The sequence below is a fragment of the Eulemur rufifrons genome, chromosome 17, assembly GCF_041146395.1.
Source record: "Eulemur rufifrons isolate Redbay chromosome 17, OSU_ERuf_1, whole genome shotgun sequence".
Classification (NCBI taxonomy): Eukaryota; Metazoa; Chordata; class Mammalia; order Primates; family Lemuridae; genus Eulemur; species Eulemur rufifrons.
In genome coordinates this window covers 65,080,682-65,093,825 of record NC_090999.1, presented here as the reverse complement: position 1 = coordinate 65,093,825, position 13,144 = coordinate 65,080,682, and the positions used below count along the sequence as shown (strand labels likewise).

General features: G+C 35.7%; 1 protein-coding gene across 8 annotated transcripts in view; it reads left to right on the top strand.

The window, feature by feature from the left end:
- Positions 1-13,144, top strand: part of MCTP1 (multiple C2 and transmembrane domain containing 1) — a 494,950-nt gene that overhangs the window by 206,483 nt on the left and 275,323 nt on the right. For 6 of the 8 annotated variants that reach the window (XM_069491903.1, XM_069491902.1, XM_069491901.1 and 3 more), the window contains one exon: positions 7,653-7,767. In XM_069491903.1, the coding sequence (XP_069348004.1) occupies positions 7,653-7,767 (115 nt within the window). Of the gene's footprint in view, positions 1-7,652; positions 7,768-13,144 lie in introns of those variants that run through there. The other 2 variants (XM_069491905.1, XM_069491904.1) reach the window with 1 other exon arrangement.

Genomic DNA, 13,144 nt, shown 5'->3' with positions numbered 1-13,144 from the left:
ATAGTTTTTAGCTTTCCACAATCTTTACCACCCAGAAACGAAAGGTCAAAGGGGTTTGAAGTACACATTGACTGACCCAATCTCTATTTTCTGCAACAGATGCTCAAAAGTAGAATGCTAGGAAGTAACTAGAGTAAGGCAACTGAAGAAGAGAGATTGATTCGAGAGAGCACATGGTGTTCCTCTAGTTTGTGTCTTGAATCCCTAAGTGTTTATTTGATACATCATTTGGAATCCAGAAATTTAGTCTCGAGAACCAGGGGGGAAAAAAGAGTAGGCTAGCAGAGAAAAGAGAAGTTAACTTTTATTTGAGTTATATGAGAAACGTAATAAAGGAGTTAAGATTTAAACCTACAAAGAAGTTATTTTATGTTTTAAAATTTCATACTCTAGCACCTCTAATCAAAGCTATCTGACATTTAAAGTTCTGAGGTCATAAGCCACATTGAAATACTAAGTGAGGAATGTGGAGTTAGACATAAAAGCCTCCTAGAATGCCTCAGTGTCCTCCTCTCCCAAGTATTTGTTGACTGGGATTCCTCCATTAGACAGTTACTCCTTTGCATTTCTGCTCTTTCTTTAATCTCTGAAAATGCAAAAGCTCCTGGGAAGAGTTAAAAAATTAAGCTCTTCTCAATTATTAATGTCTTAGTTCATTTGTTTAAAAATATATACTGAGCACCTACTTCTTGCCTGGAACGCTGCTAAGTGCCACACATTATGTCAGGGATACACCCGTGAACAAAACAGGCAGGGCCTCTGCCTTCACAGAGCTTACGTTTAGCAGGAAGATGGGCAGTAAAAACAACTGCACAGGTCATTAACTCCTTATAATTGCGATAAGTGCTGAGAAAGGGCCATTTCCTTGGTTACAAAAGCAGACGAGCACTAGAGAAAACACAGGTTGGACATGGCATTCAAGATATTTAAAATTTCAAACAAACAAACAAATAACAAAGTTTGTGTATATGTGTGCCTAACACTTCAGATACTTCTTTCCTAATACATTGGTATGTTTGCAAACTTAATAAACATTTTTTAAAAGATACTTTACAGTAACATATATATATATATATATATATATATATATATATATTTACTTCTAGTATCTCTCCATAATCAGCCTGCTAATTTTCTTCTTGGAATCATTACAGTGAGCCTGAAGGGATATGTCCCTCTACATCCACTTAAGTTCTTGATGTTCTTTTTGTTAGGTCCAGAGCCAAGAGACAGATACACAAAGCCTCATGTGCAGCAAAATGCTGTTTATTTTGAGCATCTGGATGCAGACGGGTAGAGGAGAAAAACCGTCCGTGAGAGAAAAGAGGAGAGCCTTGGGTTTTATAGAGGGTTTTTCTGGGAGGAAAAATAAATTCTTTTCAAATAACTCGGAGGGATAAGGACAGTAAGTTCCCCTCTTGGCATTCCATTCCTTTACCTCCCTAGGGAAGAACCGGGAGGGATAAGCATCTTCTTTATCAGGAGGGAGGAGGAAAGTAAGTTCCCCTTTTGCATTTCATTCCCTTATCCCCCAGGGGTCTGGCAAAGGCTACTGCCTGATACACCCCTAGGAAGGAGAGAAGGGTGGGTTTTATAGGAGGTTTGGATGGAAGTTTGGGGAGGGTGAATTCTTTAAACCTAACACTTTTTTTATGGAGTTGGGGGTATTCTTGGAGCTTGACACAGTGGTGGCCTGGAACTTGCCCCTCCTCTCATTCCTACTGTCCTCTACTGGCGTTACCATCTTCCCAGGAGCTAAGCTCAAACTTCCATGTGACTCATCCATCCATTTCCCGTCTCCCACCTCTTGTCCATTAGTTGGCAAATTCAGTGGATTGAATCTCCTCAGTATCACTCAAATCCATCTTTCATTTCTGTCACCACTGACCAGATCAGGCTCTTGTGACTTAAACTGAACTGTTATAAAACCTTTGAAATAATTTCTATGACCACAGAATTTCTCTACTTTCATCCATCCTACAGAGAGAAAAGGTTCTGTTCATCTCTGACATCTAAGCACTTAGCGCAGAACACAAAACATGAAAGGCAATAAATGTTTGTTAAATGAGGCCTAGTTATATTGTTTCTCCCTTCAAAAGTCTGTGATCGTGTCCTGTTGCCCACAGGCTGAAACTCTCCTCAGTCCCATGTCACCATACATTGGTCTTCCTTTCCATCTTATTTCTCATGTGACCTAGTGATGCACTTTTTGGTGACTATTCACCATTGTGCTCATGTTGGTTTTCCTGATGCTCTCTTCTTTCAGATCTTCACTTGCCAAATCCTTCCCATATTTTCAGACCCTGCCCATTGTCATCTCCATAAGGCCCTCCCAGATTCTCCTCCTATAATAATTGGTCTGCTTTCCTGCTCCCCCAGTGACTTAATAGCTCTATTATATTATAGTCCGTCTTTTGTTATAATGAAATCCTGTCCTTCCTGAGTACACAGGGTTTCATTTTAACTGCCAATTTTGATTAATTGGTAATGGCTGCCTGGAGCACTGTATTGAGAAGGGGTCTAAGGGTATACTCGGGTTCCTCATGGAACAAGGTGTCAACACACAAGTACAGAAGAGAGAGAACAAATCATTCGTGAATTAGCCAACTGTGTTAGAGGTCCATGTGCGGGTTTCTACTCAGCTAGATCATGTGCTCCTACAGATTTCTTTCTATCCCCATAACCTCTATCACAATTTGTTTTCAATTTGATCTTTAAACACTCTAATCCTTAATTTTAAAAGTTTACAACCTAAAGTGATAAATATGACACTTGAAATAGAATGTGGTAATGCAAGGAAAGATATAAAGTGCTAATGAAATGGTACAAAGACTGGGTAGGAAGACTTGGAAAACAAGGAGGAAAGGCAGCCCCGGTAGAGAGTAAAGGATGAAGATAGGAGTTTTTGAAGTGTAAATCCTATCTAGAAAGGAAAAATGGTCTGGAATTTGTGAAAGAGAAGTCAAAGGTCAGCTTAGAATGCTAGGCTGGGGTTGTTAATATACAATGGGGGCTGTGAATGCCTCCCTAAGTACAGAGGTACTCAGGTTTGCTGAAGCAAAATAGATGGTCTTGAACATAATCAGGATTGTACATCAGACTGAACAAACTCACAATGCCATGTAGAGTCAACTCCAGAAAAATGAAGATGATTTAATATTAGAAAAATCTATCAACCAAAAATTCCATGTGATCTTATTAATAGATGCTCACAATCTATTGATAAAATTCAGCAGTCCTTTTTTTTAAAAGTCCAAGTAAATTAAGAGTGTATAAAAAGCCTAAGTTTGATAAACATCCAGTTAAATGGTGAAATACTAAAAGGCATGCACATTAAAATCAAATGTAACTCAGAAATGCCCTGTATTAACACTATCTTCAATAGTCTTTGGAAGATAACACAATAAGATAAAATAAATAATGTAGTACTAGAAATTAAGAGTCAAAGAGGCATTATAAGCAGACAATATCATTTTTATACACAGCTAACCCAAAATATGACTTGTAAAGGAACAGAAGGTAAAGCCACTATATAAAATAGTATTTGTCCCTTATACTAGAAATAACTCGATCAAAATGGTAATAGAAAAAAATTACTCCATATACCATGGAAATGAAACCTGTAAAATACCCAAGAATAAATTTAGCTAGATAGGGATAGGACCTATATGAAGAAAATAATAACATTTTATTGAACAGCATAAAACAGGACCTGAATAAAATGGAAAATTATATTTACTTTAAAGAAGGATACTTAATATCATGACATTATAAATTCTTCCCAAATAAATATAGAAATTCAATGTAGTTCAAATCAGAACTTAGTTTTTTTTTGGTTTAATTTTTAGAAAATAGTAATAGCTAACATTTATTGAGCGCTCACTATATGCTAGGCGCTATTTTTACATCTTATCTGTGTTAATGCTCAGATCCACACAAGGAGATAGTGTTATTAATATAGTTCCACATCATAGATATGGAAACTAAAGCAAAGATAGGTTGCGTAATTGCTCACAATCACACAACTAGTAAGTGGCGGAGTCAGGATTCAGACCTAGGTGGTCTGGCTCAGCTAAACCAGCAAGCTATTCTGCTTTCAATGTAATAATAATCAAGAAGCTTTTGAAAAACAAGGAAGAGGGAAGCTACATATTCTAACAAATACTGGAATTTATTTGAAAGTCATTGTCATCCAATGGAATGGTATTAACACAGAAATAAACATTATAGGGACTTCAGAAACAGATCCAAGTATATATGGGAACTCAATGTATTATAGAGAGAAATGGCTTATTTAATAGGTAGTGTTACAACGGTTGGGCTATCCATCTAGATAACAACTAAGGAAACACTTAGGTTTCTATTTCATACAAAACACTTAAAATATATTTCAGATGATTTAGAGATACATAACAATTAAAATTATAAAAATATTTTTAATATATGAGAATATTTATTCTCATGATGTGGTAGAACTTTTTTAGCCAAGATAAGAAATGCAGAAGTCACACAAGAAAAACAGACAGCTCTAACTGCTTAGTAGTTTCTATATTGCCACATACACCATGGACAAAAAGATCAAAGAAGATAAACTGGAAGGAAATATTTGGGGTATGTTTGACAGAGAAACTTACATGCCATTTTTAAAAAGATAATGCAGTAGAAAAGTGAGCAAAAGATATAAATGAGAAATTTGTAGAAGAGGAAATGAATATAGCCAATAACTATAAGTCCAGTGACTTAACTAGATGTTAAATTCTAAAACAGCAGAAGTGAAAAATCCAGTATAGTTAAGATTATCTTTGAAAATTCCTTAACCTGCACATAAAATATAACAAACATTTTAAAATATAAAACCAGATACTCTATAAATTGTGCATTCTAAACTTCAAAAAGTACTGAATAGAGTAATAAAGACTATAAAAAATACAAGTTTCTGACCATTCAAATTTTTCTGCCTTTAAGGTTCTACTGAAACCCTAGAGGAGAATGCAGGGTGGGTGGGAAATATCTCCTTTTTGTGGATTTTATTTCATTTTTTAGAAAGCAATAAACCTATCTAAGTTTAATAGTTATCAACAGATTTGCTTATTTGGAAAGAACTTAATGAAAGGCTTGGAACACACCGGGAGCTCAACATAGTTTACTGGATCTGAATTTGAATCTTCCTTGTTAATTAGACCCACATACGACTTTTCAAAGAAAAGTGGTTTAGAAGACCTTGATTGGCTTCCTCTCTTTCCAAGTTGGTATCTTCTGTATGACCCAGTGAACAGCTGTCACTCTCTTGTCCTTTATACTGGTTTCAAGATACTTTACCATATGTCTGGAAATATATATTGTAGGAAGATAACATGTTTTAGCCACTAAACTTGAAAAAATTGTGAATGATTAGTAACATCCTATGCTGACTAAAGTAGGCCCTCTTGCATACTTTTGATAGTAGTATGAACTATTTAAACCTTTTGGAAAAATCTGTTGGAAAAGTTCATTCTGTAAGAGAATTAACAGTATCAGTCCTTGTATTGCAAACACTGACACCATTGCAAATGTTCATCAGTAGGAAAATAATTGAAGAAATTATGCTATTCTCACACTGGGCAAAAAAAATGTGCCTTGGAAAAAATTTGGTTACCAAGGACAGGGGCAGGGAGGGAAAAAGGGAGATGTCGGTCAAAGGTTACAAACTTTCAATTATAAGATCAATAAGTTCAGGGAATCTAATATATAGCCTGGTGACTATAGTTAACAATACTGAATTGTATAATTGAAATTTGTTAAATATCTTCATCACAAAATAAAACAAAACAAAAATGGGTAACTAGGTGAGGTGCGAGAGGATGTGTTAACTAACTTGATTATGGTAATCATTTCACAGAACATATGTCAAATCATCATGTTGTGCACCGTAAAAATCATACAATTTTATTTGTCAGTTATACCACAATAAAGTTGGAAACTTTTAGAGTGAGATCTATATGTATTGATTTAAAAAGTACCCATGATGTTTTTCTATATGTTGTTAATAAAAGACAAAATATAATACTGTCTTTGTTAAAAACTAATGAAAACTGAAAACCCAACCACATAAAAACAAACCTATATGTATGTGTGTGTGTGCATAAAACTTTCACAAGTGTGGAAAGGTATATCCCAAGTTGTTTTAATTGGCAACCGCAGGGAGGAGTGATTGGATGGATAAAGGAAGAACAAGACAATGATTTTACTTTTTACTGGTCTGTTGTTTGAAGGCCTGATTTAAATTAGTGACAATAGGAATTTTTTTTTTTTTTTTAAAGACAATGGCAGATGTAATACAGAAATAGAGTGGATGGGAGTTGGCAATTATTTGGATGTGGGTGGGTTTCAAACGAAGAAGCCAAAGATGGCTCAGCGATTTCTAGCCTGAGTGAGGAATTGTGCTATTACTTAGAGAAACAAGGATCTCATGAGGAGGTGAAGGCAATTCTTTTTCATTGTTACCAGAGGAGAGGTGATGAGTTCAGGTAGTCAATCAGAGCTGTGCTGCTGCTTCTTGTTTTAAATAATAATTGTTCCAACAGGAAAGCTTCTTATCTTGGTCTTAAAATCTCAAAAAACCAAATATGTTACTTTCATTAAGAGTAAATTTATGAGATGTGAATTATATCTCAATAAAGATTTTTAATACTGCTATATAGTTGCATTTTATGTGAATTAGAGAACTAAAAAAATCAGACTACTGTCTTTTATTTTACCTTATCCATGCACATTCCAAAACAAAAAAATTTTTTGAATCAGAAAAAAATAATAAGAATTTAAAATAATCTCAAACATATAAAGTAAGCTCTCCTATTGTATACAAAGTGACAGAGACTATAAAATATGACATATACAATTTTTATTGTATGTTTCTTTTGTGTTGTTTTAATATAATTATTCCTCTTGCAAGTGCATTGGTAACTAAATGACTCATGAATTATTAAGACTATATTGTTGCTAAAAAATACACTTTAGAAGCAACCTTGCAAAGATTTTTAGATCCAGAAATAGCTGCGCCCTTACATTCCATAGAAAGCAGCATTGGAAATTTGGCCCCATTGAGAATTTATTTCTTGCAAATACTTGAAAATGCTGGGTGAATTTATTTCTGTATAATTATATCATATTTTATGTTGGAGCTGAAATAGAAGTGTGTAATTCATCACTATGAAATTTTTTACATAGATAAATGAGTCAACAAAGTCACCTGAATAAATCATTTTAATTTTAATTTTCAGTTACATGAAAATCAACTGCTCTTGCACATCTTTATTCTCCATTCATCAGTGATTATATTTTCACTTCAGACGCTATTCCTGTGTTAATCCTTCTTAGTTGAATTGTGTGGAGCCTTTCATAGGAAATGTTTTTTATGTTACATTTGTTATCCCTAATCTGAGTTAAAACAGGACATTTCTATAACTGTCATGTTTTTATGTTGAGCCTAAAGAATTTCATACATTTCAAAACCTTCAGGGAATTAGGTGATTATGACATTATGTATAGTCATAAGATGATTTATTTTATTGACTAATTCTCATAATTTGGGTTATGCTACACGTGGTTCCCCTATTGGAGAAAATAGAACAGAGATAATAAACTTAATATTTTGAATATTTCTTATTTTCCAGAAAATAAATACTGCTGGGACCAGTAATGCAGATGCCCCTTTGGCTGATCCCGGAATGTACCAGTTGGACATTACATTAAGAAGGGGTCAAAGTTTAGCTGCCCGTGATCGAGGAGGTAAGGACGTAAGAACAGAATCACCTGGAAGTTTTTTTATGTGTTTGTGACCAACTTTGTTTTCCTTATGATTGTTTAAATTAAAAAAATTAACTATAGTATTATAAATTTTAGAAGTTTAGATTCAAAGACAGTTTGACACATTACTTGAGTCTTCTAACCATTGAGGAGGAGGTTCTGCAGCAAGTTCCAAAACTCTGACCTATTCCTGTTACCAAAAGCTCAGCCAGTTGTCCACCAGGCTGAATAATGAGGACAAACGGTTTGAGGGGGAAAGAAAGGGAGAGTTTACTTTGCTGGCAAAGGAGGAAATGTGGTAGACCTTCTTGTCTCAAAAATCCCAAATTTCCTGAACATAGGCAGAACTACAGGGCTTTTAAAGGGAGAGTTCTCAGCTTCAGGCAATTACTGTAGTTAACTATTCTAATTGCCCCATCTCTGCCAAAGACAAAGCCTGTGAACTCCACCAGTGCTCACCTAGGGGGCTGGCGCCACCTGGGAGTTTTAACAAAAGACTTAACCTGCCTGAGGGATGCAGGCCAGAATGCAGTTCCCAAAAAAAGTGGGGAACTTTTAAGGAGACAGAAAATCTCTTTGCTTTTTCCCTCTGTTACATTCCTAACCTAGACAGCAAGGTCTCTATCAAACTGCTAACTAATTAGACTCTACATCTATAATTAGTGACATCATTGCTTATCTAGGTGAGGCCTATGTTTGAAGCCATATCAGAGGTTGCCTTTTGATAGACCTGAAATTCTTTTTGCTGCATAAATTTGCTTAATTGAATCTGCTGAAACTGTGGGATCCAGGACTAATATCTCACCAAAACTTTGGACGTTACCCACAAGTGACTTTCTTAGGCTTGGTTGGACCTAGCAATAGTCTCATGGTGGATGGAACAGGTCTTTGTAGGCCACGATGAAGGACAAGACAAGGCAAATACTCTTTTAGTTCCTGGATTGCAAATTCCAGGGCAGTCTCCTGATGAATGAGGCTAGACCAAAGAAGGGATTCCTTGTACCCTGGATGGAGGCAGGACCAGGGATAGAACCCAAGTAGACTGTGTAGTATCCTTTGTACATTTTGAAATATCAGCTGTGCAGGAGGTAGAGACTTTGAGAGTACCCAATCCCAAAGGAAGCTGATATTGGGTATAACTCCCCCCACCCAGAGGAAGGAGAGGACAGAAAGAAACCTATACTAACTCATTGTCAGACAACCTTGAGTTAAAACATCATCATGGTCCTGGCATCACATGATCCTGTTTTTCTCCTCCTACCCTGTTTGACATCCATACTCAGGGAACAAAAGGAACCAGATTAGGGCTGTAGTTTGTAATTTCTGTCTCCTATCTCTAACTAAAGAAATAAAATAGAGAAAAAACTTAATATAATATTGGGGGGGTTATGACTAGAAACTATACAAATAATAGATTCAGTTTTTAGGTAGAAACTAGTAAACATCAAAAAATTCTTAATAAATGAAGATGTGATTGAAAATGTTAGAATTTAAACAGGAGAAGTTTTCAAAATAACTATCTGGTTTAGTAGCTGAGGACAAATGTTTATGGAATGGAACTACCTATCTCGAAAGAAGATACAATTATGTTAGAGAAAGAAAATAATGTGAATTACATAGTACTGTTTTGCTGTATTTACAGTTTATGTAACATTTCTTAGTTTTCAAAGTGCTCTCAATCAATTCTATTACTTTATATGATCTAAAACAGAATTGTACCGGGCAACAGAAAATCAAAATTTGAGTCCTAGGTTTGTCCCCCAACAATTTGAAACACATAAGCACATATTTGTTATAGCATTGTTTGTGATTATAAAATATTAGAAACAACCTAAATACCCATAAATAGTGGAATGGTTGAATAAACTGTGGTACGTCCACATGAGGGAATGCTATGCAGCTGTACAAACAAGTAAGGAAAATCTCTATAGGAATTGATATGGAAAAATGTACAGGATACATTGTTAAATTCACTTAAAGGAAAGTGCAAAACAGTATTAACAGTATGCAATGTTTTATATACAAAAGAAGGTGATATAAGAAATTATGCATTGCCTGCTCACTTATACAAAAAGAAATACAGGAAGCAAAAGCCAGAAACTAATGAGATTGTAAGACACAGAATGTAGGTAAAACAGGTGGCAAGAATGAGGGATGGGAATGTGGTAAAAGGGGAGAAGAGGAAATGACATTTCTCTGAGTAATGTCAATGTCAATACAATGTTTCTTGTATAGTTCCAACTCTTTATGACAATATTTAAATAAATGAATGAATGATATGGGAGGAACTCAAAATGAAAGGAATCTTTTTTCTGAGCAGTTTATCTTATTAGTGGGCCTAGTAATATTTAGTAAACCATGCTATAAACAGATATGTTGTCATCCAGACTTTCTTGTTCTACTTATAGAGCACAGGCAGGATAGATTTAGCACAATTTTTAAGGGCCCTAGGATTTTGGGAATGGCAAATGAGCATTGGCTTCAACTAAAGTCACCAGCTGCATTAGCCCCTAAGAAGAGAGCCCATCTTTTGAAGCTTTGAAGCCAGGGATAGACTTCTCCTCCCAAGCCATGAAAGTCCTAGGTGGCATCTTCTTCCAACAGAAGACTGTTTTGTCTACATTGAAAATCTGTCGTTCAGTGCAGCCACCTTCATCTGTTATCTAAGCTAGATCTTCTGGATGACTTTCTGCAGTTTCTAGTTCATCACTTGCTGCCTTACCTTGCACTTTGATTATTATAGAGATGACTTATTTCCTTAAACCTCATGAGCCAACCTCTGCTAGCTTCCGACTTTTCTTCTGCAGCTTCATTACCTCTCTCAGCCTACATAGAATTAAAGAGAGTTAGGACTTTGCTCTGCAATTAGGCTTTGACTTAAGGGAATGTTGTGACTGGTCTGATCTTTTATTAGGCCACTCCTACTTTCACTCTCAGCAATAAGGCTGTTTTACTTCCTTATTCATGTGTTCACTGGAGTAGAGCTTTTGATTTCTTTCAAAAACTCTTCCTTTGCATTCACAGTTTAGCTAATTGGTGCAAGAGGCCTAGGTTTTGGCCTATCTCTGCTTTTGACATGCCTTCCTCACCAAACTTAATTTAAAGTGAGAGACTTGTGACTCTTCCTTTCATGTAAACACTTAAAGGTTATTGTCCGGTTGCTAATTGGCCTAATTTCAATATTGTTGCATCATAGGTAATAGGGAGGCCCCAGGAGAGGGAGAGGGACAGGTCAGTGGCCTGTCAGTAGAGTCCTTCAAATGCATACAGCTTCTATTAAGTTTGTCAAATGGGCACAATTTGTGGCACCCCAAAACAATTATAGTAGTGACATCAAAGATCACTAATCACAGATCATATAAAAATAATAATAATTTAAAAGTTTAAAATATTGTAAAAATTACCAAAATATGACAGAGACATGAAGTGAGCACATGCTATTGGAAAAATGGTGCTGATAGACTTGCTCAAGGCAAGGTTGCCATAAATCTTCAATTTACAAATATATATATATCCTGGAAGCATAATAAGGCAAGGTGCAATAAAACAAGGTATGCCTGTACTATGTAACTCAAGACAAAAGAACTATACATAAATATTGTATTCTAGAGCATGATTACCAATTCTGAGCCTACTTACTGTGCATAGTAGGAACTAGACAATAAATATAGGTAATGAGTAAGAGTCATATTTCTCACTGTTGGAGAAAGAAAAGTTATAAATATAGAAAGGGGGAAGGCTAGAATGAACCCTGTGGTATTAGACAGATGTCAGTATGAACTAATGGTTTGTAATATATATACAGAGAGAAATAAAAATGGTTAGAAATGTGTGTGTATTTCCTGGATCTGTCTGCTAAGAAAGCCTGCTAGAAGCAATGACAAAGGTATAATGACAAAGTAGCAATCAATACACATAGAGCCCAGACAGTGATTTCTAAATACAATTTCTGTAGTAAAAATAATCATGGGTCCTGAAGAAATGGTTGATTTAAGACCTGAGGCAGAGAAAATACAAGATAACCTGGAACATTTTGCAATGCCCGTAAGTTATGAAGTGCTCAAAAATTGATGGCAAAATGTCAAAATGACATAGGAGCCAGCTTAAAGGAACACCTAATAACCAAAGCTGGGAGAGTTTCAGCAACAAAATAAATACTGGTAATGATGAATTATAACCCATAGAATAAAATAAGTGTCTATGAGTTCATGCTAATAAATAAATAAGTATGGAAGAAGGTGCTTTCCTTATGGTAGAATTCCAATGAACAAATGTAGAAGGGAAGACAAAAATAGAAAATCACCTTTTGACAAGCACTTCAATAACACTTGCTTTAGGCAAAAATTATCTATGGATGCTAAAATTATATGTGGTGAATTATTATAGCATTTCAAAGTATTTCTCCACAAGGTATGTATGAATTACAAAGAGAAAAATGATAACTTCACATTGGAAAAACCTGGAGGACACCACCTTGACCAAATGATCAAAGTTAACATCAGAAGTAACAAGACATGCAGATATCACGTGCCTCCTGATAGGACGCGCTGGGAACACCCACGCCATTCCTGCAGCATTCTTATCAAGACACATAGCCTCAAGATGATCATAAGGAAACATCAAGCAGACTCTGGCCAAGTATGACACCAGTTATCTGAGCTGAGTAGCCCGTACCTTTTGGACAGGGTATATATAATCTTGTTCCACCATTCCCTGTGTCTCCTTAATTTTGAGTCTGATTCTCACTCTGTGTGCACCACTGTCTTTCTCATAGTAGCTTCTCTGTCAAAAATACAAAAACAATTTTCAGTAGAATGAGAGGACCATGAGAAGTGGGAGGGGAAATATTACTCCATGGGAGTGCGGAATATTCCAAAGTGTTCACAGTGCCAACTCCAATCCAGTTTTGCTAGCTTACTTACTTGCCTAGCATTTGTGAAATTTTTACTGGGCAGAGCTAAGAAGAGATATTTTAAATGGAAGAAACAACCAGAGTTAAGTTTGGAATTGATTAAATATTTATCTTTGACCCATCTATGAATAACAGATGAGTTAAACATTTGATTGGATAGATAGTATTGGGTCACTTTAGATTTGTGAATTTATGTACATATACATAATGGGTAGGATAAAGAGATGGAGCTGGGTAGTTTGAAGTGAGAAGGCAAGTTACAAGGTACTAGAGTCATGTGGGAATATAGTGTTAGGGGCTGGAACTGGAATTATGGGTGTGAAAGGGGAGAACGAAAGGAATCTATGAGAGATGGTTCAGGGAAATGTCCAGTAGGACTTGGGATCAATTGGATGAAGGGACTGAAAAAGAAAACTACTGGGATTTTAAGGCTGATCATGCCTGGGA